The sequence below is a fragment of the Megascapheus bottae genome, chromosome 3, assembly GCF_031878675.1.
Source record: "Megascapheus bottae isolate mThoBot1 chromosome 3, mThoBot2.hap1, whole genome shotgun sequence".
In the NCBI taxonomy this organism is placed as follows: domain Eukaryota; kingdom Metazoa; phylum Chordata; class Mammalia; order Rodentia; family Geomyidae; genus Megascapheus; species Megascapheus bottae.
In genome coordinates, this window is record NC_143511.1 from 80,853,796 (window position 1) to 80,881,517 (window position 27,722).

General features: G+C 38.3%; 3 protein-coding genes and 1 pseudogene across 3 annotated transcripts; 3 read left to right on the top strand and 1 right to left on the bottom strand.

The window, feature by feature from the left end:
* The first annotated feature begins 9,507 nt into the window (after positions 1-9,507).
* LOC150065898 (olfactory receptor 1J21-like) lies at positions 9,508-10,488 on the top strand (annotated as a pseudogene).
* A 4,136-nt stretch (positions 10,489-14,624) lies between these two features.
* On the top strand, positions 14,625-15,563 carry LOC150065899 (olfactory receptor 1J21-like). The gene has a single exon (XM_090329194.1). It carries the CDS (start codon positions 14,625-14,627, stop codon positions 15,561-15,563), a length of 939 nt encoding a protein of 312 aa, XP_090185320.1.
* Positions 15,564-19,053: 3,490 nt separating this feature from the next.
* LOC150065900 (olfactory receptor 1J21-like) lies at positions 19,054-26,338 on the bottom strand. The gene is made up of 2 exons (XM_090329381.1): positions 25,419-26,338; positions 19,054-19,153 (listed from the first exon to the last, which is right to left on the bottom strand). Exons 1-2 carry the CDS (start codon positions 26,336-26,338, stop codon positions 19,054-19,056), a joined length of 1,020 nt encoding a protein of 339 aa, XP_090185507.1.
* LOC150065901 (olfactory receptor 1J21-like) lies at positions 22,173-23,111 on the top strand. The gene has a single exon (XM_090330582.1). It carries the CDS (start codon positions 22,173-22,175, stop codon positions 23,109-23,111), a length of 939 nt encoding a protein of 312 aa, XP_090186708.1.
* Positions 26,339-27,722: the final 1,384 nt, after the last annotated feature.

The window sequence follows — 27,722 nt, forward strand, 5'->3', positions numbered from 1 at the left end:
TTTGCATTGCATTTGCATTTTTAATTAACTGGATAGGAGATCCTCTGTATGACACATCTTCCCTCTGCCCAGTGGCTTTTCTTGTACTTTGATTTGGCACACTTTTCAGCCTCTACATTTCCTGTAATTAACATTGCATGTGTTTTAATTATCTGGTTACTTTTGAAAGTTTGGAGAGCGAATTTTGTGTATTTATTCTTTTGAAATTTAAAAACATAAATACATGGCCATTTTCCTCTTGCTTACTTTCCTTGTCCTCTAAATCTTTTAAATTTTTATACAAACACTCACTTTAATTTTTTTTTTGCTATAGTCTTTGGTTAGATTATTTTGTCTCTATACCTAATTTTATTTAGTCCTGTCTAATGTAGCAGTAATTTTTCCTGGTAAGTTTATGAGAGTTTTAATGTTTAAATTTGCAATACAATAAAAATTTTAAAATCTTTATTACACATTGAGTTTTAGGTATTAAAATTATTTTTATTTATGCATTTATATTTTCACTCTGCATTTATAGTTTAGTTGATATATAATATGGCAGATATTTGTGAGATACCAGTTTTTCTATATGTCACAATAGTAGAGAAAACATATCTATTTCCTCAAATATTCATTATTTCTTTTTTTTTTTTGCCAGTCCTGGGCTTGGGCTCAGGGCTTGAGCACTGTCCTTGGGCTTTCTCAAGGCTAGTTCTACCACTTGAGCCTCAGCACCACTTCCAGCTTTTTGCTATGTATGTGGGGTAACGAGGAATTGAACCCGGGTCTTCCTGCATGCTAGGGAAGCACTCTACCACCAGGCCAAACTCCGGGCCCCTATTCATTATTTCTTTGTGATGTAAGTATTCAGAATCCTTTGTTGTATTGTTTCTGAAATATCTAGCAGTTTTTTCATTTCTGTGAACGTATTACTATGCAGTTGAGTTGAAGAAAATTTTTCTCTTTCTTAACTTTGAACCCACAAACCAACAATCTTCATTTCTACCACATTGTGTGTTATTGCTTATGCACTGTCCAAATTTTTTCACTCTGTCCTTTAAAATACATTCACTAGATATAACATCTTTAACTTCAAATTAAGTGATTTTTACCACAAATTTAAAGGGAGACATTTTTCTGTATAAGAATGGAAAAATAATTCAGATAGTTCGGTAGTGATCCTGTATCCTGGGTCCAACTCCCCTGGTGCCTTCTAGGTTACTAGAAATTCAAGTAGGCTTGAGGCATAGCTTTGAGAATAGACTGTTAAATGGCCTTCTTGGATGTGATGGAATTGTGCATATTTAATTCATTATTAAGCTGGCTAGGCTGTTGTCAGGAAGACTAGTTCATCTGGACAGAATTCTCTCAGGATATAGATGTAGTTAATCCAAGAACTTTTTATTTTAAAATGAAAAAAGTTACTTTCCTTCAGTATATGAAAGTGTTGTCCTGTGTGAGATGACAGAATTTTGTCTTATGTCCTTGTGAAAAAGTCTTGCCTCAAGCCAAAGTTAGTTAACTCCTCTGATACAAGATAATCAGTGTGACAAACATTCCTCTCTCCCTGATTTTATTTAGTACTGTAATGAGTATGTACAAGGAAATGAAGGAATGTTGTATAACCATTCCTTTACTGCTAAGCTAGCAGTGTTTAGTGGAAGTGATTCACAAGGTACTTTATGGGTAGAAGATGGAATTCATAGATATATCTGCTACTTGAATATTTTTTAAGCCTCAAAATTTTCCCCCCATTTTACTTAAAATTTTACTTTAGTTTGTCCAAAAGTATTGAAATACTATACAAATGAAACAAAAATATAGATTTCACACAGTTTAAGTATATATACATATGTATATATAAACATTATATTACATCAGGACATAGATATATATGCGTATGTTCCTGTGTTATATGCAAATACTTAATAGAATATAAAAAGATTTAACCATCTCTTCAGTTAACTGATTGAAAGCTAACAGTATAGCTGAAATGTCTTTTGTTTCCTCTCAAATACCTTGCTTCCCTTTAGATATATCAGTAAATTTTGCAACCATTCTTTACTTTTCCTTTCAGTTTTATATACTGTACTGGATCTTTAATTTTTACTGTCCTGGATTTTATTTAAATAAAATAAGATTGTTTTTAGCTTTTGTCCACTTATTTCTTATTGTCCTTTTGAAATCCATGTGTTTTCATATTCCATCACGAGACGGTGACACACCTGTGTGCTTTATTTCTGTGGCCATCTTTTACATTGAAGATTTTGTTACCATGAAAATAATCCTATCACAGTATGTGCATGCATCTTCTGTTTACATAAAAGTGAATCTGGACATTGTCTACCCAGAAAAATTTTGAGTTTACTATTACTGTTAAACTCTTCTATAAAAAATAGTTGGACTACATAGAAACCAGTGTGAAATGATTATATTTATATCATTCCACCTCTATGACATCCAAAGAATAATCCATCTAACAAATGGGCAAACAACTTGAACAGTTGTACAACTGGCTAAGATCTGCATGAGGAATGTTCAACATTTATTAAGATTACATTTCACTCCACAGCCAGAATGGCTATCATCAGGAAAACAGCAAATGTTGAGGAGAATGCAGAAGGAAAAGAAGCCCTATGTAGTGTTGGTGAGAATGTAAATCACTCCAGACACCATAAATCACTGAGGAAATGTATTCTAATATTTTTTGTGTGGTTCATGGTGTTGAGGGCCGAGTAACGCCATGTCCAATAACTTTCTGCTGAGACAAGGCAAGGCACAAGAGGCAGGACGCAAGACTTGATTAGCATTGGTTACAAATGTGATATTGTTTATCACTCTCTGCTGGGACCTAGAAGTGAGGGTATATTAGCTGGAGCGACTTCCTCAGGAGGGTGCTTTTATTAGAGAGAGAGATTTTTCCTGCCTTGATGAAGCTGCATGGCATCTCTGTTTGTGCTCTGGGGAAAGAAGGCTGAGTGTGGAAGGGCAGTGGGCCCTCTCCTCTTGTGGCTCCTCCTGGTCAGGGCATGTTTTTCCCTATCCCTCCTACTAGTCGAGAGGGACCGGGGACAAAGGACCCTGACATACTGGCGCCCAACGTGGGGCAAGAAATGGTGCACGAAAGGGGCACGATGGCGAGTTGTGCCAAGCGAGAGAGACATGGAGAAGGGACTGAAGGGCCAGGGAAACCTGAAGGGAAAATGCAGGCTGAAATTGCTCATAGGGAAAAAGAAAAAGACAGGGAGTAAGAGAAAGAGAAAGACAAAAGAGAAAGAGAAAGAAAAAAAAGGTGGTAAAAGGGAAGCAACTACCTACAAAAGTCAAAGAAGTAAGACTGAAAAACCAGAGAAACCTGAAAGGAAAATACAAAGAAAAACTCATAAAAAAGGCAAAAGATAACAAGAAAAACCCATAAAAAAGGCAAAAGAAAAACAACTCCCAAAGCTAAGGAGGAAAAAGGCAAAGAAGATGCAGCTGTGTCAAAGCGGAGCGGCAAACACAGCAGAAGCAGCTAGGTGTTTTAACAAAGATTTTAATAATCATTCACAGCCAGCCTCCAAAGTGCAGGTCACTTGGGCACGGTGGGGAAACTGAGGAACCTCACGGAGGGCAAGGCAATAATCATTCCCAGATCACCTCCTAAGCACGGGTCACTTTGGCACAGTAGGGAGCCACTGAGGAACCTTGCAGAAGTCTCTGGCCAGAGCGGTATAAGGGCAAGGCAATAAGGGGTTTGGAAAAAGAACCACAATAAGGAATTTTAGAATAGAATGAAATGGGTTCAGACCGGAACGAGCAGTATTAATTCTGCGCGAGTAGCATGCTAAATAATAAATTCATACTTGAAAAACAAAGACAATTGGGTAAATCTAAGTCTAAACTATGAGGCAACTTATACGGGAGTAAACAGTTTAAGAACAGGTGAAAAGAAGTGCAGAGATGCTTGGAAAAAATACTTGAGAAAGAGGAAGAATTAAGTGGTAGTGATTTAGAAAGCCTGTGCTCGGGTGCAGACTTGCAAAATAGGGAGCCACCGCCCATAGTTGAAAACAGGCTAAAGCTTTTTAGGGTCCCTGGCAAAATATAGCGACAATGCCCCTGAGTCAGCTTGAAGAAGCTACAGAAAATGGATCTTCGTCCATAACCCCCTTAAAATGAAGGGAACAGAGTCATTTTTGGAAGGTGAGATAGGACAGTAGTTTCAAATAAAAAGGTGGAGGGCATTGGAAGACTCTTCTAATTCTTCCATTGCCCTGCTATTCCCTGTGGCTTGTGTGATAGTCTTTGTTTTTTCTATTGGTTTCAATCTCTATTAATGTTTTATTAGTTGATGTTGGAATGCTTCCCTGTTTTCTCTGGCTGTTGTCGTCAGAGCCCCTCAGTATACACCAGTGCCAGTACAGGGGGAGGAGAATGCTTTCCCACTCATCAGTAAAAGTGACTTTGGTATTTTCCTGGCCATGGTGGTGGCTATTGCCACATCTGTAGCTGCCATTACTGCCGTGAGAATTACCCTTGCCACTGTGGTTCCTAAAGAGAATGCTTTGAATAAGCCATTAATCAGCATGTGAGGACTGGAATTGTTATGTGCACAAATGACACATGTTAATATTCTAACTTCGGGTGATTGGTTAAGACTATTTGGGGACTTGGTCAAAGATGGGCAGGATTGATTGGTTTGGATTTATTTTTATGTGCTATAATTGTAATATGTCTATATTGCTTGCCTACAAAGTTAACGCAGAAAGTGAATGCTAATACGACAGGCATCTGCTTCCATGGAAATAGGTGCATCCCCTCAGGTCTGATCTGCTTAAATGGATGGCTGGTAGTCAAAGATGGGCAAGTCCAAGCTATTAGCCTATCAACCTAAGACAGGAGCCAAGTAAAAAGGACTTGGTGATCCCATGATGGGGAAGAAGACGACCGAGCTTGGAGACACCTAAGACAGGCACAGTCGATCTGATATGATGGTAGCCCCACATATCCTAGGTTTTGTCTTTTTTCTATAATAAAGATGGGGGAGATGATGGGGGCTGAGTAACGCCATGTCTAATAACTTTCTGCTGAGACAAGGCAAGGCACAATAGGCAGGGCGCAAGATTTGATTAGCATTGGTTACAAATGTGTTATTGTTAATCACTCTCTGCTGGGACCTAGAACTGAGGGTATATTAGCTGGAGAGACTTCCTCAGGAGGGGGGTTTTATTAAGAGAGAGATTTTTCCTGTCTTGATGAAGCTGCGTGGCGTCTCTGTTCGTGCTCTGGGGAAAGAAGGCTGAGTGTGGGAGGACAGTGGGCCCTCTCCTCTCGTGGCTCGTCCTGGTCGGAGTTTTTCCCCATCCCTCCTACAAGTTGGGAGGGACTGGGGGACAATGGACCAGGACACATGGGGCTTGAACTAGGCTGGGCATTGTCCCTGTCTCTGTGCTCTTCAGCTCAAGGCTACCACCCTACCCTTGAGCCAAGCCCCACTTCCCATTTTCTGGAGGTTAATTGAAGATGAGTCTCAGGTCTTTTTGTGCCCAGGCTGGCCTTGAACCTTGACCCTCAGATCTCAGCCTCTTGAGTAACTAGGATTACAGGCGTGAGCCACAGCGCCCAGCTGATATTTGTTAATTTTAAAGGTAGCAGTCCACATTGTCTTTTATACTAACCTGTGGGTATAGCCAAAGAAAACATAAGTCAACGTAGAGAAATTGGAAATCAGTCTTGGTGCCTGCCTAACCATGGATGTCTAAGGAAAATTTGCTGATTGTATGCAATCAAGTATTATTCAGATAGATAAAGTGGAGCTGAAGACCCACAGAATAGATGTGGGATAAGTTTCCTAAGGAGTTTACTGGTAAACCTTTATTGAATGATGAAAAACTGTGTTGGGATTTCTTTTATTGTCAGGATAATGTATGAGGGGTTACAGTTACATTTGTCAGATGAGTACATTACTTCTTGAACCTTCATAACCCTTGTCATGTTTTTGTCTGTGTTGGAATTTTGCTGGAATTGAATTAATTAACTTCATTCCTAATTTTTGGGCAGAGAAAGAATAAGAGTAACTATAAGTCTTTCCATATGGTTTAGTGCTGGTAATGAGATAAAAATCACCCTCACTCTTGTTCTTTGAGAATGAAGGCATCTGATGTTTTGAAATAATGAGATTATTCCAGTTATCACAGCCAACCTTCACCTTAGTTTATGGTGGACTTTGTCTCATGTCTCTTCAAGGTAAACTGAGAAGGCAAAAGGCTTTGTGAACCTATCATTTTGTTGTGATTATGATCTTCCGAGGTAAACACTCGTATGCCTGCTTCATCCAGGAGTTCTCTTCCCACCCGGGGGAATTAAAGGGAACAAAGCAATTATATTCTGTTTGTCTCTCTTTGGGGATAAAGGTCATGACAAGTCCTCTCTATGGCTTGTAAATGTATTTTTGTCTTACGTCTCAGAGGATGCCAACAAACATATCTATATCGTTTCATACTGTTTTAGTAATTCGGCCAGTTGCAAAGGGAATTGGAACATTTTTGAGACTTACCTGTCTTCTGTGCCTGGTGGAAAGACAAGGAAGAGCTTGCCATGATGTATGTTTGAAGGTACCTCTGCCCTGTATCTAAAGGCCTTGGGCAGAACAGGAGTAGAGTTTACATTCAGCAGTGCTGATGGTATATGCTGGGGTGTGTGTGTGTGTGTGTGTGTGTGTGTGTGCGCTTTGCAGTATGTGCTACTGATCTCTTGTATGTATATTGGAATATCTATGCATATTATAAATTGGTATGGTCAGATAATTCTCCAATTTGAATAATTTACCTGAAACATCTTTTATCCAGTTTTGGAGAGAGAGGGGAAAAAATCCCTGTGAGCATCTTTTTTTTATTCAATGTTTTCTTTGTTATGATAATGTGATGCACAGAGGTGTTACAGTTGTATTAGTTAAGAGTACATTTATTTTTAGAAAATGTCAGCCCTTTTTTACTCTCTCCCTGTTTTTCCCTCCAACCCCACCCACAAGTACATAGTTCATTTTCAACACAGTGCCTAGCGAGTACCACCGCTGCATCTGCTCATATTTCATCCCTCCATCTCTGTGTCCCCCTCTCCATTTAGAGTGACTTTAATCAAGTAGGTGTAGTTTGGCTTCTTCTAAACTTAAGACCAAATCTCTGCAATTGTATTCATCACTGTGGCTATCATGTAGGCATAAACAAGTATTACTTGTATTTAAACTATTCTAATAAATTCCCATTCAGATTCACGTGGGTACTTATGTTTTTATTGTAATTTGATTTATATAATATACCACATATTTAAAAATATTTAGTGTATTTTCTTTTTTTTAGTGTATTTTCTTAAAAGCTCTTCTTCAAAGTATGGTTGTCCTGAAATACAATTAAACTTTTCTAATTTAAGGAAACAATTCTTTTTTGCCAGTCCTGGAGCTTGAACTCAGTGCCTGAGCAGTGTCCTTGGGCTTTCTCAAGGCTATTTCTCTACCACTTGAGCCACAGCATCACTTCTGGCTTTTTTTATGTATGTGGTTCCAAGGAATCAAACCTGGGTCTTTGTGCATGCTAGGCAAGTACTCTACCATTAGGTCAAACTCCCAGCCCTGGAAACAATTTTCATATATTCTGCCTGTTTGATAATTCTCCATTCTTTTTTCTTCCTATGAATACCACAATCTCGATATTTTCTGTTCCTCAAATGGCAAGCTTCAACCTCTCCATCACTTAACCAGAGAGTTAAGAGAGTTAAAAAACTATTTTAGATTATTCATGGAACAAGTTTGTTAAAGAATAAAGAACAAATAATATTGATTTCTCCTATCATTTTAGCTTCTTGTAATTTAATAAACTATCAAAACCATAAATACACATTTCCTGATTCAATTTCTAGCAATTTATCCTATGGTATTTATGCTAATGTATAAAATTACACAAAAATGATGTTATTTATTACAGTATGTATGTAAACAGTACAATATTGGAAACAATACCTGTACTTCACACATGGCTAATTATCATTTTCATGTGGTAATTGCATAATAGCACTTATTAACATAGTAATGAGTAATATAACCGTGTATATAACCCATCTCAGATAATAACAGCATAAATAGGATGGTTTAGTATAGCAGACTGAAGGAAGAATTTTAAAGATAATTTTAGTCAATTTGGGAGATTTGTATATTAATATAAATTATAATTAGCCCCCCATGAATGATGGATCAAATAAGATACATCCCTTGTCTTCAAAAATAAATACGTTCAGATTGCATGAAATTTTATGTAGAGGGATTTTAATTTTTAGTAGACAGATGATCAAATTCTGTATCTCTCTTGTTTTGTGATTTTTTTTTTCATCTAGCTGGTATAATATCCACTGAGTTGAGAAAGCGGTATGAATGACTAGAAAGTAAAACATTAAAATTGTGAAAAGGAAAACAGAAGAACTTTTGACATAAAACCTAGCTAAGACACCATGAGTAAGGAAAAAGCTTATTTGTTTATGCAAGGTGGACATTTGCAGAACTTTTTTGAGAGAGAGAGAGAGAGAGAGAGAGAGAGAGAGAGAGACTGAATGTGACTACAAAACGTATTTTCCAGAATTCTGAGGACTTGAATAAGGGTGGTTTGATTTGAGCCAAGGAAAGACTACACAGGACTGGTTTGAGAGAAAAGAAACAGATCTTTTCCCCCCTTTATGGTCCATGAAAATTTCTAGAGAAAGGGTCATGTAAGACTGAAAATAGTAAGTTGGAAATAATTTTCCTGTTTCTTTTTGCTTGAATAAACTATTAGTCAAAGCTTCTGGCTATAATCAGGTTACTAATGAAGTTCTACCTTTCTTGGTACTGTAAAATAGAGGGGAGAAATGGATAGTAGTGCTTAATTAAAAAATCCAAAATGACATTGACAGTTTTCTTCACTTCTATGTTCTGCCCTCTATTGGGGCAATTATTTTCCTAAAGGAAGCACAGAGATGTGCCACAAGGGGTCTCCCTAATTACTTTAGGTTACCGACATATATTCACTCATGCTCTCAGAGAATCCCCAGCTCACTGGGGATTCTTTCATTTTATCTGATCTCTAGAATAAAGTATTGGTAAAAAAAAAAAAAAAAGCCCGTAAGTTTTAGAGGTATAGACAGGATAAGAAAAGCAAACAAACCATTAGAAACCATCTACTGTTTTTACTTTTTTTCTGTAAATCTGCTACTGATTGATTACTTGGTAAACTAAATTGTTTACTTGATATCAGATTTCCATGACAGACTAACAGGAATCTCAAGTTTGAGCCTGGGAGGACATGACACAATGATCATTCAGATCTTGCATATTGACCTGGTATCTAGGTAGATAAATAATAATTTTCTTTTGTTCATGCCAACACCAGTCTACTATGGGGGCAAAATCATGGGATGTTCACATTAAAAGACATGTAGATACTGGTTGACAACTTGGATTTTATAATGAAATACTATTCTTTCACATTTCTGACTTTCTTATTGTCCACAAAAGAGAAGAGCATGAGGAAGGATAATCAAAGTTGTGTGTCTGAATTCATCCTCCTGGGTCTCCCCATCCAGCAAGAAGAACAAGGCCTGTTCTATGCCCTCTTCCTGGCCATGTACCTGACCACCATGCTGGGTAACCTGCTCATCCTTCTGCTCATCAGGCTGGACTCCCGCCTCCACACCCCCATGTACTTCTTCCTCAGCCACCTGGCCTTCACCGACATCTCCTTCTCCTCCGTCACAGCACCAAAGATGCTCATGAACATGCTGACACAGAGCCGATCCATCCCGTATGCTGGCTGCATTTCCCAGGAATTCTTTTTCCTATTGTTTGGGAGTATCGACAGCTTCCTGCTCACCTCCATGGCCTATGACAGATATGTGGCCATCTGCCACCCCCTGCACTACACCACCATCATGAGTCAGAGGCTGTGTTTTTTGCTGGTGATTGTGTCCTGGGTCTTTTCCTCTGCTGTTGCCCTTCTGCACACTTTCCTTCTAGCTCGTCTCTCTTTCTGTGGAGATAACACTCTGCCTCATTTCTTCTGTGACCTTTCTGCTTTACTTAAGCTGTCCAGCTCTGATACTTCAGTCAACGAGCTGGTCATCCTCCTTTTAGGAACAGGGGTCATCACCTTGCCATTCCTATGCATTCTGGTCTCCTATGGCCGCATTGGGGCCACCATCTTGAAAACTCCCTCCCTGAAGGGAATCTGCAAAGCCCTGTCCAGATGCAGCTCTCACCTCTCTGTGGTTTCTCTCTACTATGGAGCCATTATTGGGCTGTATTTGGTCCCCTCATCCAACAACACTAATGACAGTGAAGTCATTGTGGCTGTGCTGTACACTCAGGTGACACCCATGCTCAACCCTTTCATCTACAGCCTGCGGAATCGGGATATGAAGGGGGCTCTGAGGAGAACATTTTCATTGTCTTAGGTGTTGTGTTTTCTGTGCAAACCCCTTGTATCCTGCACAGGCCTTCTTTCCTGAATTCTTACCGAATCTTGATGTAGCATTCTTTTTCTTTTACCTCTTTGACTTTTGGGTACAGTTTTTCCCTCTCATTCTGTCTCCTGCTCTCCCTCCTCTTTTCTGCCTGTCCTCTCTCTTCTCCTCCCTCTGTGCTGTTACCAAGGCTTGAACTCAGGGGCTTAGCATTGTTCCTTAGCTTTTTCACTCAAGGCTAGTTCTCTATTATTTGAACCACAGCTCCACTTTTGGCTCTTTTTGTCTTGCTAGTTAATTGGAAATAAGAGCATCACAGAATTTCCAGAACTGGCTCTAAACCGTGATCCTCAGAACTCAGCCTTCAGATATATCGGGATATGTCAGAGGCACAAAGTCTCTCATTCTCTCTCCCACCCTCTTGTTCTTTCTTTTTTCTTTATTTCCTCCCCTTTCCGTTTCTCCTTTTCACTTTATATTGATCTTATGAATTACAAGGAAGGTGTTTGCAAGCATGTTCTTTTCCCGAAATTTCCTTTTTTAATGTATTCTAGTATACTAAAATCACTTGCAAATTTTATGTAGTTTTATAATTTAGTTGTATTTTAAAAATAGATGTAAACTCAGTTTCAGCAAAGCTTCCAGTTTCTTTCTTTTTAGGTTCATGATTTTCTTACTATAGTTTATTTATTTTGAGGTACTGGGTTCTGAATAAGGGCCATGTATTTGCTATGAAAATAGAACCAAGAAAATGTAAGCAATTTAAACGGTCCATATTGAGCCATGAAATTAAAGTAATAGAGTCTCCAAACCAAATGAAGATAAGTAATGGATAAATTTATGGCTGAATTTTATCAAATGTCTAAAGAAATATTGCTTTTCAGACTATTGCATAAATTAGTAAATAAAGGAACATTACAACATACCCTATGAAACCAGGTTTTAAAGGACTGAACACACACAAAAATGAACATTATACTGGATAAAAAAGATGGAAAATTCTTGCAAAATGAACTCAAGAATTTAATAAGAAACATCAACACTATGATTAAGTAAGTTTAATTCCAGAGATACAAAATGGCTCAAAAAATGCCAACCAACAGATGTAGTATAGACCATGAAGAGAACCAAAAATATAAGTCATATGATCTTCATTGGTATAGAACATCCTTTGATAAAATTCAAATTCCTAATGAAAGTAGGAATGGAATGAACGCACTCAATATGATAAATGGTATTTGACAAACTTCTAGCCAACATTGTACTAGATGGGCAAAATGGAAAGCAATTCCTCTAAGAAGAAAAAGAGACAAGGGTATCTATTCTCTTTATTCTTAGTCAATATGGTTGGTGTATTCTTAACTGGAAAAATAAAGTAAGAAAGGGAAGAATACAGTAGGAAAGAAAAAAGCCAAAATTACCCCAATTTTCAGATGACATGATTCTCTTGAGAACTCCTAAGTAAATTCCTACATCTGATAAACACTTTCAGCAAAGTATCAGGATACAAAAGATCAATGTACAAAATTCAGTAGCATTTTTATGTACCATTGACAAATATACTATTGTTTTGCCAGAGATGCAAAACAATAAAATATCTTGGAATAAACTTAACAAAGGCGGTGACAGACCTTTACAATGAAAATCTTAAAGCACTCAAGAAAGAATATAAAGAGGACACAGAGGATGGAAAGCAAATCTGGAACTATAGACAATCACTTCCAAATATAGGCCCAGACAAATAATTTCTGAACAAGACTCAAAATGCTCAGGAAATAAAAACTAATTGACAAATGGGATGACACCAGATTAAAACTTTTCTGTACATCAAAGAAAACAACCCTCAAATGCAGGGAGTTTAGAAAAAAATCATCGATAGCTACAAATTACACAAGAGATTAATATCCTGAACATACAAAGAGTTAAACACTAAAAGAATAATTCAAATAATAAATGGGCAAATGAATTGAATAGGTAATTTTCAAGAGAAACATACAAATGCAGAAGAGTGTTCAGCATCTTTAGACAAATGAAAACAAAATTATATTGAGATTCCATCTTAACTCATCTATAATGACAAACCCATCTATAATGATGATGAGGGGGGTAAAGAATAGAAAATTATGTATTGTGGAAATCAGTATGGAGGCTCCACGAGAATTAAAAATATTCGCTATTCTACTCTTGGTCCTCTAAGAAATACAAATAAGCATACGATTGGGATATCTCTATACTCATGTTTACTGCGTCACTACTTGCCATATTTTCCCTCAAAAGTAAAACCCATATCTAAAAATAATAAGAAAATGAAAGACATGAATGTAAAAGTTGGATTTCTGAGTGGGGATGAACCAGAGGGAGTGATGGATCAAAAAGTAATGAGGTGAAGGTGATCAAGTAAGGAATGAGTATATAGAAAAATTTACTGAAATCAGTTGTTTTGTACAATAAGAAACTAGCCTGCTGTTCATATATTATGATGGTGTGGTTATTACAGTCTACAGCTTGGGTCATTATGGAGTCTGAATCACGTAGTCTCCAATGTAAACTGAGAAGGCAAAAAGTTTTGTGAACCAAAGTTCCTAATGTCTTCCTTGTGATGATTATTCCTCCAGGTGTGACCTCTCATTTGCCTGTTTCCATAAGGAATTCTATCCCCACAGGACTCAAAGGAAGTGAACCAATTACGTCAGTTAGGAAACAACGAGACCTCCAGGAGCCAACCTATAGCTTTTAAAATGAGAACTCATATTGCATTTGCAGGAGCCATGAGCTATTTGGGGACATACATTGTTTTGTTCTGATCTAGTTAAGTCTTGCACCTTCCACAATGAAACCTAGTGCCTTGTAGAGGTTCTTCCTGGTTCAATGCATTCCCTGCATTGAAGAAGAAGAGCCTTCCTATACTTTGTAGCTGAAGGCACCAGTGTTCACCTGAGCAGCTCTGTCAGAGCAGGTGTAGAAATTACAAGTTCAGTAGTTAAGATGATGTGTGTTGAGTGTGTGTCCACTGTATGTGACCCCCAGATTCTACCTCTCTTCATACCACAGGGTAATTTACATTTCTCTGGACAGTAGCTTACTGTGGACTGTCTAAATTTGGAAAGGTTAGGACAAAGACAACTTTCCAGGGAGAATAATTTATCTCAAAATGATTCTGCATCTTATTTATTAGAAGATAATAAGATCACATAGTTCCTGTTTCCCATATTTATCCCCCATGAAGTCTTGTTAGGTCTCTTCCAGATTTTATGCCAGTCTCTACAATTGCACTCACCTCCGTCACAGTCCAGGTGTAAGTATTGATTAATTGTGTCTAATCTGTTGTAACAACCTGTACTCAGACTCTTTATATAATCAGAAATCTATCTGCTTAAAAGAAAGATGCTCAAAACTTTTAGTCAATTATTTACTTAACTTCCAGTATTATGCTGAGAATACAATTGGAACCTTTTGTATAGTAGATAAAAGATTTTATACATCTAGCTAGACCATTCTCTTAAAATTTCCCTTTATTGCAAATTTCCTGCTCTTGTAGAGGTTCCAAACTTTTAAGTAAAACTTCCAATTTCCATGATCTTCCTATGACAAGATCTTATGTTTCTGGAACTTTCTTCATAACTAATATGAATAGCTTTCCTTGTCACCTATTTGACCATCAAAACTATGAATATACACACACTAACCCCAATTCTTGGTATTTATCATATACACATGCATACTAATGCATAAAATGATATGAATGATGAGAGTTATAATATTGCTAGAAATAGCAAAATATTGAAACTAACCAATGAATCCACAAGTCAACTAATTTGCATTTTCATTGTAATATATAAATTGTTTAGTGATATGGCAAAGAATTAGCATAAAGGGGGGTATAATACATTAGGAATATCAGGCTAACAAAATATTTAACATAGCATGCTGGGGAATGTGGTAATTTTAGTGATAATGTCAGTATGGTTGGACAAATTGAGTGATGAGCAGTAATTTGAGGCAGCTCCTAAGCTCTTAAGGATTGGTGGTGCTGAGATTGGGGGAATCTTGGATATGGCACAGGGATTATTTGTTAGGAGACAGGTCATCATATTCTGCTTCTCTTTCCTTTTGCTTGTTCACATTGACAGATCTCATTCCAACTTGTCCTATTATCTGCATCAATAAAGAAATAGAAGAGCATGAGGAGGGATAATGGAAGCACATTCTGTGAGTTCATCCTCTTGGGTCTCCCCATCAGGCCTGAGGAGCAAGGCCTGTTCTATGCCCTGTTCCTGGCCATGTACCTGACCACCGTGCTGGGGAACCTGCTCATCATTCTGCTCATCAGGCTGGACTCCCGCCTCCACACCCCCATGTACTTCTTCCTCAGCCACCTGGCCTTCACCGACATCTCCTTCTCCTCCGTCACAGCGCCAAAACTGCTCATGAACATGCTGACCCAGAGCCGATCCATCCCGTATGCTGGCTGCATTTCTCAGGTGTATTTTTTCTTATTTTTTGCAGATCTGGACAGCTTCCTGCTCACCTCGATGGCCTATGACAGATATGTGGCCATCTGCCACCCCCTGCACTACACCACCATCATGAGTCAGAGCGTCTGCACTTTGTTAGTGATTGGCTCCTGGGTTTTGTCCTTTGCCGGAGCTCTTGTGCACACTGTTCTTCTAGCACGTCTTTCTTTCTTTCTAGACAACACTCTCCACCACTTCTTCTGTGACCTCTCAGCCTTGATTAAGCTGTCCAGTTCAGATACCAGTGTCAATGAACTGGTCATCCTCATTGTAGGGTCCTTGGTCATTACTCTACCATTTGTATGCATTCTGGTCTCCTATGGCCGCATTGGGGCCACCATCCTGAGAGCTCCCTCCGTGAAGGGCATCTGCAAAGCCCTGTCCACATGTGGCTCTCACCTCTCTGTGGTTTCTCTCTCCTATGGAGCTATTATTGGGCTCTACTTTGTCCCCTCGTCCACTGACACTAATGACAAGGATGTCATAGTGGCTGTGCTGTACACTCTGGTCACACCCATGCTCAACCCCTTCATCTACAGCCTGAGGAATCGAGATATGAAAGGAGCTCTGGGAAATATGCTCAGGAGAGGAAGCTTTTCAGTATAGTTGCCATTGTCGCCAACTAAATGGACATTAAAACTTGTCAGCTCTTTCCCTGAATCTTCTCCTGACTGTATTACTACTTCATTTTTTTAAAAACTTAAGAATAATTTAATGATAAAGGTGATGTACAGAAGGGGGTTTCCAGGTATGTAAATTAGATAATGCATATATTTCTTTTTGAACTACGTCACCCCTTCTCTTTCTTTCTCTTAGTTTGTCCCTTGGTATTATTATTAGTGACTCCTGATGGGGTATGTTTGTTTTACAAACTATCTTTCAGCAGTATGAAACACCAGATATCATTATTATCTTTTTTAAATCTTGAGAGTCTTTCAAAAGGTTTTTACAAAACTACATTTTTCTTCTCTATGTAGATTTTTCCCTTAAAACATTCATAACTATATCATTACACCTTAGTCTTTTTTTATTGGATATTTTATAACCTTCTGTAGAACTTTTTCCTTTTTCCAGTTAATAAAAATGTTTTTCCCAGTGTGTCCATGGTGGAGGTGGATTCCACCCACCACCATAATTAAGAATGTGACTTTGGGGGCTGGGAGTTTGGCCTAGTGGTAGAGTGCTTGCCTAGCATGCATGAAGACCCAGGTTCGATTCCTCGGCACCACATGCATAGAAAAAAAAAGCCAGGAATGGTGCTGTGGCTCAAGTTGTAGAGCTCTAGCCTTGAGAAAGTCAAAGGACAGTGCTCATGCCCTGAGCTCAAGCCCAGGATTAGTCAAATAAAGAATGTAACTTTGCTTCAATTTGAAATTTCATGTTTAACTCTTTTCTTTTATTGAATTATTTTTGTTAGTTTTTCATTTTTATTTTATTATCCGAGTGATGTATAGAGAGGTTACATTTGCATTCAGAAGGTAGTGAGTTCATTATTTCTTGAACAGAATCACCCCTTCCCATGTTTGTCCCCCACTTTCCCCACTCTCACCCCCTCTCAAGTTGTAGAGTACCTTTCCAACATATTGTCCCATGAATATCACAGTAACTAATTGAGTCACTACAGTGGAAAATATACACTTAAGCTAATGATTACTGTATAATGAGAAACCAAGCAAGATCTCACCAGCAGTTAGAACAATAGGAGGCAATATTCTTTGATAACAATTCATTAGGATCCAATTATTATAGCACATGGAGATTTCTAATGCTTAAGAGAATTTTTTCTTACTTTTTTATTAGTGTATATGAATTGGGCAAAGGAGTTGTATGATGGTATTTTGCCTGATCATTTAATGTACATTGATCACATATCATAATGGCTTTATTCAGTAAGTCGTGCTTTGTATATGGTAGACTCAAATGTATATGACTTTTTTCCAAAGGAATCCTTCCACTATGTACCTAATGATAATATTTTATGCAAAATTATAAAATATTGCCTCTGATCATGAAGTTCCTGAAAACATATGGGACTGATTCTTGTTTTAAGAATGACAAAACTGTGCACATTGATTTAATATCAGTTTTAAATGGAGAGTAAAGGGGCCAGGTATGACCAAAGTACATCATATATATGTGTAAAAATATCATAAAATCCATTACAATGTATAAAAAAGCATTGCCCATTTAAAAATATACTGTGTGACAAAATGTATTTTAATATTTTCTGGTAATGAAGTGTTTAAGTTTTATATGTTATGATTTTATCAGTTATCTAAAATCATAAATGAAATATATAAAATAGATATTGAAAATGCAAAAGGTAACTAAATGAAGAAGGGCAGGATTTTGGTCTAGTGGTAGAGTGCTTACCTATCTTGAACAAAGATCTGTGTTTGATTCCTTGGTACTACATACGTAGAAAAAGCCAGAAGTGGTGCTGTGGCTCAAGTGGTTGAGTGCTAGCCTTGAGAAAGCTCACTAACAGTGCTCAGGCCCTGAGTTCAAGCCCCAGGACTGGCAAAAAATTAAATGTAATTGACAAAACTTTGAAGAAGAAAAGTTAGAATATCTGTATAAAGAATCCAGAGATGAACAAGGAGAAATTAAATAAAATGCAGAGGATCATTAATGAGTGTTTTGAGTATGTATATACATGTTGGAAATCCAGGGGAAAAAAAAACAGAGAACCTTGCAAACAGCTATAACCTAAAAAAATTGAGCTGCCAGGACACAGACAATCTGAATAAATCACAACAAGAAAAGAGAAAGAACATGTAATAGAAAGTCTCCCAACAAAAGTTACCCATGAATGGAATAGTTTTTATGTGGAATTTTACCAGCTTTCAGAGGAGAGCAACTATTCTCACTTTATTCCAATTCCAATGTGTCCTAAGGTAGAGAACTCATTTAAAACAATTCTATTATTTCACTACTTTCCTGATCCTCAAATGAGAGAAGAATCTGGGCCCGATGGGACACAACTATATTCCCAGCACTTTAAAAACAGTGGCAGGAAGTTTGTATCTTTGATGCTGCACGAGATAAGTAGTAAAACCACCTCAAAAATGTAAGAAAAGGACACTCAACACACGAAAAGGATACTCAACACACACACACACACACACACACGCCCTCAAAACTGTTGAAGATGAACTTTACAACTTGGGAGAAAAACACGGGAAGGGGTATCAATGTTCAAGAAATACTGTACCCACTACCTGACAAATGTAACTGTAACCCCTCTATACATCACCCTGACAATAAAAGAAAATAAAACCCTGAAAACTATATACCAATATCCTTGATGAAAGTAATTATGATAATTCTCAACAAAATATTAGGAAATAAAGTACACAATTATATTAAAAACATCATCCACCATGTCCAAGTGGGATGTATCTCAGATTGAAGGATAGTCTGACATATAAAATTTGTTGGACAGACTATGACACATCAATAGAATGAAGTATTAAAATCAAATGATCATTTCAATGCTACATTGATAATGATGAAATATAATTTCCCTTACTCTTTTGATCAGAAAGTGAAGTTGTTAGAGTATTCTTGATGTTCTTGAAATCACATGGGTTTTACAGCAAGGGATCTTGGTTATCATATTCAAGAATTATCTTGGTACATTGTAAATCAAATTGTCCCAGGAAAGCAAAAGCTTTGGGATGTACCAAATTCATAATAGCTGCCTAAAAGTTACCATCATTCTTCCAATGTGAACTCCCTTGTGCCTGCTCAACCAACAGTTCTACCCCCAAAGGAAACTCAGAGCAATGGTGCAATCATACCGCTTGCCTCTAATTTGTAGCTGCGAGTGGAGAGTTACCCTTGGGTCCTCTGTGTTGTTTATAAAGTTAAAACACATGCTAATTTTCCAGGAGCCATAAGTAAAGAGGAATCCATTTGGCTCTCAATGGAAATTCTTCTGCTTCTCACAATGGAACTTTAAGCTCTTAGAGATCCCTTGTGTTTTACTGTATTTCATGCCTTCTAGAAAGAAATGAAAAATCCTGCCCATGCCTTATTGCAGAAGGTAACTCTACTCATTGTAAGGAGCCATGCCAGGGCAGGAGCAGAATTTTCATTTGGTGGTATGACTATATGTCTGTTGTGTGTCCAGTGTGTGATTCTTATCTCTAGTGTCAGCTACATAATAGTGTGAAGACAACTCTATCCTTTTTCTATAACAATTTATCTTGAGTATCCATTTTAAGTTTAAGATGATACTGTACATGGAAAAAAAATCCATGTATAATTATTTATATCTTTCTGAACCAATTTTAAGAGTAAAAAGATGTGTCATCCTTTGGTTATCTTTAACATTTATCTTTAAATATTCTGGTTTTATATGAAATCTCTAATACTCATCTCTATTGCCACAGTGCAGATAGAAACAGGTCTCATGTTAAATTACTGCAATAAGTTCCAATTCAGATACTTTCTTGTACACTTGGTTTTTTATGATTTAAACATTACACAGTAGACACAAAGCTCTTTAAAATATTTTACTCTGTACTTTACCTCTACTTAAATCATTCTTAGGTATAGATACTATTATTCCGAGAACAGAATGAAACAGTCCGTTATGGCAGAATAGACATCACCTAATCTGCTTCCTCAGTGATTTCCTAATCAATATCTTTTCTAGGCCAATCATGGTCTTAATCTTTCTGGTCCTCAAATTGTTGTGTGTGTGTGTGTGTGTGTGTGTGTGTGTGTGTGTGTGTGTGTGTGTTCCAGTCCTGGGGCTTGAACTCAGAGTCTGAGCCTGAGCACTGTCCTTGGACTTTTTCCTCAAAGCTAGCATTCTGCCACATGAGCCACTGTACCACTTTCGGCTTTTCTATGTATGTGGTATTGAGAATTTGAACCTGGGTCTTCCTGCCTGCGAGGCAAGCACTCTACCATTAGGCCAAACTCCGGGCTTGGTCCTCAAATTCTTTAAACTTGTCCTATCACCACTTTTTTTCTCTTTTCTTTTCTCTCTTTCTTTCTTTTTTTTGTTTGTGGATCATGGGGCTATCACCCCACCCCTGGGCCTGGGCATTGTCCCTGAGTTCCTCAGCTCAAGGCTACCACCCTACCCCTGAGCCACAGCCCCACTTCTGGTTTTCTAGTGATTAATTAGACATGGGTCTCAGGTTCCTTAGTGCCCGGGCTGGTTTTGAACCGAGATCCACAGATCTCAGCCTCCTGCGTAGCTAAGATTACAGGAGTGAGTTACCATGCTCGGCAGAACTTTTAACTTCTGTGTACATTGTTATAATTTTTGTGAGGCATGTTCTTATATTAAGCTTTATTTTTAAACAGCACATGAGAATTAACTTTATTACTTTACAGTCCTGTAACTTGACAATATGCCAAAATCATGAACATACATGCTACAACTTCTTTTTTGAAATTCATCATATATATATGAGCTGGTAACATAGTTATAAGTAAGATAAGTAAATATATAACCCATCTCAAATAACATAGTTCAACAGGATTTTTAGTAAATTGAGCTGGAAAATACCTGCCCTTTAAAGATGATCAAATCAAGTTGGAATGTTAATTTAAATTTTAGTTTATCTCCAAATGATGTATAGGTCAGTGTTCCTTGCCTGCTTTTAAAAACCAAGTTCAGATTCATATTTAATATGTCTTTAGACTTTATCTTAGTACAAAATCATTATGATGTCTTTCCCTGTTATGTCTTTATCATACTCATGGACTTATCTAAGACCAACTAACTTAATGGAGAAAGAAGAGGATTAATTGGTATTTACAAAGTACAAGAAATGTTAAATGTATAGCCAGAAAAAAGTCCTTTGCATAAATTGAAACTCTCACTTACTTGAAGAAAATAATAATAATAATAATAATAATAAAGAATTATTGGTTCATAATCAAAACTAGGAACTACAAAATGGAGAAGCTATTCTCTACTTCTGCTAGAAAGACATTTACAAAGATCATTTTTATTGACAGATCCTGTACGTAGTTAGAACTTTCTTTTTTTTTGTGGGTCATGGGGCTTGAACTCCCCGTCTGGGTGCTGTCCCTGAGCTCTCAGGTCAAGGCCACCACCTTGAGCAACAGCCCCTTTCTCCTTTTCTAGTGATTAATTGGAGATAAGGGTCTCAGGGTCTTTAGTGCCTGGGCTGTTCTTGAACCCTATTCCTCAGATATCAGTCTCCAGAATAGCTAAGATTACAGGTGTGAGCCACCATACCCAGGTAATTAGAATATTTTTTCTCATATTTTACAGCCTTGACAAAGATTGATCTGTTCTAAGATAGAAAGTTGGAAGTCAGACATGTTTTATTCTCCCATATCGCAGTAAAAATCCTTTAGAAAGACTGAGGAAGACCGAAAATCTTGAGTGGCGAAAGAGGCATTACACTAGATATTTTATGTTATTGACTTGGATTTAAACACTTGATTCTCTTGAATTGACTTGCTATATTGGAAATTGGCAACAAGTCTCCAGATTCCATTGTAGAGATTCAAAGTAAACCTTGGGTTCTCTCACCTTAATCCAGTGCATAAAACATTAAAAATGTATTTCTCTGGCCTGCAATAGGTTAAAACAGGTCCAAAGACAGTACGAAGCCATGTACTAGTTTTGCTATTAATTCATGATCAATTTGACCTTGTATACTGCCTCTTAGAACTCTGATTTCCAACATGGACTGCTGGATACCTTAATCTTAACCTTTGCTTCATTTAGTGATTATTCTGTGATCATTCTGATGTCTCATGCTTTCTCCAGAAAGTGGGGAGTTGATTCTTCTGTGGACAAGTAATGTCATTTGTTCAGAGCATCAATAGCCTGTTAGTGTGGCTAAGACATGAAATGTTCAGAATAAAATGCATATATTGATTAGACCAAGTTCATGCTATTTATTTTCTGTCCAGGAAAACAGAAATAGAGAACCAAGAGGAGGAATAATCAGAGCATGAATTCATCCCCACTCAATTCTGATTCAGGTCTTATCTGAGGGCTATTGTGACGATGCAAAATTTCTGAAAAAAATGTGAAGGTAGTTTCCATGTGAACAAATGCCAAAAATCTGGTGAAATGTTTGAGACATTTAGGTCAAAATGTACATATTCACTAATTTAAATCCATGATTTGATCAGACAATAGTCATGGTAATTTGTCTTTCTTTCACCTCTTATTTTCCCTCCTCTCCTTCAGTAAAGAAGTAGAAGAACATGAGGAGGGATAATGGAAGCACATTCTGTGAGTTCATCCTCCTGGGTCTCCCCATCAGGCCTGAGGAGCAAGGCCTGTACTGTGCCCTCTTCCTGGTCATGTACCTGACCACCGTGCTGGGGAACCTGCTCATCATTCTGCTCATCAGGCTGGACTCCCGCCTCCACACCCCCATGTACTTCTTCCTCAGCCACCTGGCCTTCACCGACATCTCCTTCTCCTCCGTCACAGCGCCAAAGCTGCTCATGAACATGCTGACCCAGAGCCGATCCATCCGGTATGCTGGCTGCATTTCTCAGGTGTATTTTTTCTTATTTTTTGGGTGCATTGACAACTTCCTCCTCACCTCGATGGCCTATGACAGATATGTGGCCATCTGTCACCCCCTGCACTACACCACCATCATGAATCAGAGGCTGTGTTTCCTGCTGGTGATTGTGTCCTGGGTCTTCTCCTCAGCGAATTCACTTGTGCACACCCTCCTCCTAGCCCGTCTCTCTTTCTATGGGAACAATATTCTGCCTCATTTCTTCTGTGACCTCTCTGCTTTACTTAAACTGTCCAGTTCAGACACCACCATTAACGAGCTGCTTATCCTCACTTTAGCAGTGGTTGTCATTACTGTGCCATTCACATGCATTCTGGCCTCCTATGGCCGCATTGGGGCCACCATCCTGAGAGCTCCCTCCGTGAAGGGCATCTGCAAAGCCCTGTCCACATGTGGCTCTCACCTCTCTGTGGTTTCTCTCTACTATGGAGCTATTATTGGGCTCTACTTTGTCCCCTCATCCACTGACACTAATGACAAGGATGTCATTGTGGCTGTGCTGTACACTCTGGTCACACCCATGCTCAACCCCTTCATCTACAGCCTGAGGAATCGAGATATGAAAGGAGCTCTGGGAAATATGCTCAAAAAAGGAACCTTTTCTATGTAACTGACACTGACTTCTCTATTAGCTGGGCAAGATAACTTGTCGAACTTGCCCAGGAATCTTTTTCCTCTGAGGGCCTAGTTTTTATGAGATTCTTCTGATGGCTGGCTCATCCCCCTCTGCATCTGTTTGGAAAGTGATTTTGTAAGTATGCCTGCTATTTGAAATACAATAAATGTGCACATTTTTTTTGGCTAGCAGGTGATGTTTGCACATATACATATGTTGTGTAATGTTGAAGAGAAGGTAAATAGCAAGAAACCCTGAGTTAAAGCTCCCACATGGATAAAAAAAATAAAAACCGAGGAATTTCTAAAAACAAAACAGAAGAAGCAAGAGAGAAGATAAGGATAACTGTTTCCTCAAATATTTGTTACTTCCTTTATTTTGCCAGTCCTGGGCTTGAGCTCAGGGCCTGAGCAATGTCCTGGGGCTTTTTCAAGGCTAGAGCTCCACCACTTGAGCCATAGCTCCATTTCCAGCTGTTTTCTATGTATGTGGTACCAAGGAATCAAATCCTGGTCTTTGTGAATGCTAGGCAAGCACTCTACCAGTAGGCCAAACTCTTGACCCTGTTACCTGCTTTTTTAAAGTGTCTCTCTCTCTTTTTAGACAATGCCTTACTCAGCTTAGGCTGAGCTGGAACTCAAACTCATGATCCTCTTCCATGACTTCCTGAGTGCAGGGACTAATGGTGGTGTCACTCTGCCTGGCTATGTGTCCTTTCTTTATGGGTAAAACATTTTTTTAAAAAATCTCAGATATTACAGCATATACCATATATTATCCGTATGAAGAGGCACCCTACTATGTGTTTATGAGATGTAGGAATTTACTTAGGAGTTACCAAGAGAATCATGTCATCTGAAAATTGGCGTAATTTTGCTTTTTTTCTTTCCTATTGTATTCTTTCATTTCTTTATTTTTCCAGTTAAGAATACACCAACCATATTGACTAATAATAAAGAGAATAGACACCCTTGTCTCTTTCCTCTTATTTAGAGGAATTACTTTCCATTTTGCCCATCTAGTAGTATGTTGACTATAAGTTTGTCAAACACTATTTATCATATTGAGTGTGTTCCTTCCATTCCTACTTTCTTTAGGAATTTGAATTTTATCAAAGGATGTTATCTATCAATCAAGATCATATGATTCATGTTTTTGGTTCTCTTCATGGTCTATACTACATCTGTTGGCATTTTTTGAGCCATTTTGTATCTCTGGAATTACACCTACTTAATCACAGTGTTGATGTTTCTTATTAAATTCTTGAGTTCATTTTGCAAGAATTTATTTTCCATCTTGTTTATCCAGTATAATGTTCATTTTTGTGGGTGTTCAGTCCTTTAAAACCTGGTTTCATAGTGTATGTTGTAATGTTCGTTTATTTATTAATTTATGCAATAGTCTGAAAAGCAATGTTTCTTTAGACATTTGATAAAATTCAGCCATAAATTTATCCATTACTTATCTTCATTTTGTTTGGAGACTCTTTATTACTTTAATTTCATGGCTCGGTATGGGTCATTTAAATTGCTTACATTTCCTTGGTTCTATTTTCATAGCAAATACATGGCCCTTATTCAGAACCCAGTACCTCAAAATAAATAAACTATAGTAAGAAAATCATGAACCTAAAAAGAAACTGAAAGCTTTGCTGAAGCTGAGTTTACATCCATTTTAAATATACAACTAAATTATAAAACTACATAAAATTTGCAAGTGATTTTAGTACACTAGAATACATTAAAAAAAAGGAAATTTCAGGAAAGGAACATGCTTGCAAACACCTTCCTTGAAATTCTTAAATCAATATAAAGTGAAAAGGAGAAAAGGAGAGGGGAGGAAATGAGGATAAAAGAGAGAACAAGAGGGTGGGAGAGAGAATGAGAGACTTTGTGTCCCTGACATATCCTGACATATCTGAAGGCTGAGTTCTGAGGATCACAGTTGAGAGCCAGTTCTAGAAATTCTGTGATGCTCTTATTTCCAATTAACTAGCAAGACAAAAAGAGCCAAAAGTGGAGCTGTGGTTCAAATAATAGAGAACTAGCCTTGAGTGAAAAAGCTAAGGAACAATGCGAAGCCCCTGAGTTCAAGCCTTGGTAACAGCACAGAGGGAGGAGAAGAGAGAGGACAGGCAGAAAAGAGGAGGGAGAGCAGGAGACAGAATGAGAGGGAAAAACTGTACCCAAAAGTCAAAGAGGTAAAAGAAAAAGAATGCTACATCAAGATTCGGTAAGAATTCAGGAAAGAAGGCCTGTGCAGGATACAAGGGTTTTGCACAGAAAACACAACACCTAAGACAATGAAAATGTTCTCCTCAGAGCCCCCTTCATATCCCGATTCCGCAGGCTGTAGATGAAAGGGTTGAGCATGGGTGTCACCTGAGTGTACAGCACAGCCACAATGACTTCACTGTCATTAGTGTTGTTGGATGAGGGGACCAAATACAGCCCAATAATGGCTCCATAGTAGAGAGAAACCACAGAGAGGTGAGAGCTGCATCTGGACAGGGCTTTGCAGATTCCCTTCAGGGAGGGAGTTTTCAAGATGGTGGCCCCAATGCGGCCATAGGAGACCAGAATCCATAGGAATGGCAAGGTGATGACCCCTGTTCCTAAAAGGAGGATGACCAGCTCGTTGACTGAAGTATCAGAGCTGGACAGCTTAAGTAAAGCAGAGAGGTCACAGAAGAAATGAGGCAGAGTGTTGTCTCCACAGAAAGAGAGACGAGCTAGGGGTAAAGTATGCAGAAGGGCAACAGCAGAGGAAAAGACCCAGGACACAATCACCAGCAAAAAACACAGCCTCTGACTCATGATGGTGGTGTAGTGCAAGGGGTGACAGATGGCCACATATCTGTCATAGGCCATGGAGGTGAGCAGGAAGTTGTCATTGCACCCAAAAAATAAGAAAAAATACACCTGAGAAACACACCCAGCATATGAGATGGATTGGCTCTGTGTCAGCATGTTCATGAGCAGCTTTGGCGCCGTGACGGAGGAGAAGGAGATGTCGGTGAAGGCCAGGTGGCTGAGAAAGAAGTACATGGGGGTGTGGAGGCGGGAGTCCAGCCTGATGAGCAGAATGATGAGCAGGTTCCCCAGCACGGTGGTCAGGTACATGGCCAGGAACAGGGCATAGAACAGGCCTTGTTCTTCTTGCTGGATGGGGAGACCCAGGAGGATGAATTCAGACACACAACTTTGATTATCCTTCCTCATGCTCTTCTCTTTTGTGGACAATAAGAAAGTCAGAAATGTGAAAGAATAGTATTTCATTATAAAATCCAAGTTGTCAACCAGTATCTACATGTCTTTTAATGTGAACATCCCATGATTTTGTCCCCATAGTAGACTGGTGTTGGCACGAACAAAAGAAAATTATTATTTATCTACCTAGATACCAGGTCAATATGCAAGATCTGAATGATCATTGTGTCATGTCCTCCCAGGCTCAAACTTGAGATTCCTGTTAGTCTGTCATGGAAATCTGATATCAAGTAAACAATTTAGTTTACTAAGTAATCAATCAGTAGTAGATTTACAGAAAAAAAAAATAAAAACAGTAGATGGTTTCTAATGGTTTGTTTGCTTTTCTTATCCTGTCTATACCTCTAAAACTTACGGGCTTTTTTTTTAACCAATACTTTATTCTAGAGATCAGATAAAATGAAAGAATCCCCAGTGAGCTGCATCTTCCAAGACAGTGACTGGAGATGGTACATGCCACATGCTGCCAGGCAAGGAAGGGCTCTGAGAGCATGAGTGAATATATGTCGGTAACCTAAAGTAATTAAGGAGACCCCTTGTGGCACATCTCTGTGCTTCCTTTAGGAAAATAATTGCCCAATAGAGGGCAGAACATAGAAGTGAAGAAAACTGTCAATGTCATTTGGGATTTTTTAATTAAGCACTACTATCCATTTCTCCCCTCTATTTTACAGTACCAAGAAAGGTAGAACTTCATTAGTAACCTGATTATAGCCTGACTAATAGTTTATTCAAGCAAAAAGAAACAGGAAAATTATTTCCAACTTACTATTTTCAGTCTTACATGACCCTTTCTCTAGAAATTTTCATGGACAAAAGACGGGGGGGAGGGGGAAGATCTGTTTCTTTTCTCTCAAACCATTTCTGTGTAGTCTTTCCTTGGCTCAAATCAAACCACCCTTATTCAAGTCCTCAGAATTCTGGAAAATAGTTTTTGTAGTCACATTCAGTCTCTCTCTCTCTGTCTCTGTCTCTGTCTCTGTCTCTGTCTCTCTCTCTCTCTCTCTCTCTCTCTCTCTCTCTCTCTCTCTCTTTCCCTTTCTCTCTCTCTCTCTCTCTCTCCCTTTCTCTCTCTCTCTCTCTCTCTCTCTCTCTCTCTCTCTCTCTCTCTCTCTCTCTCTCTCTCTCTCTCTCTCAAAAGAAGTTCTGCAAATGTCCACCTTGCATAAACAAATAAGCTTTTTCCTTATTCATGGTGTCTTAGCTAGGTTTTATGTCAAAAGTTCTTCTGTTTTCCTTTTCACAATTTTAATGTTTTACTTTCTAGTCATTCATACCGCTTTCTCAACTCAGTGGATATTATACCAGCTAGATGAAAAAAATCACAAAGCAGAGA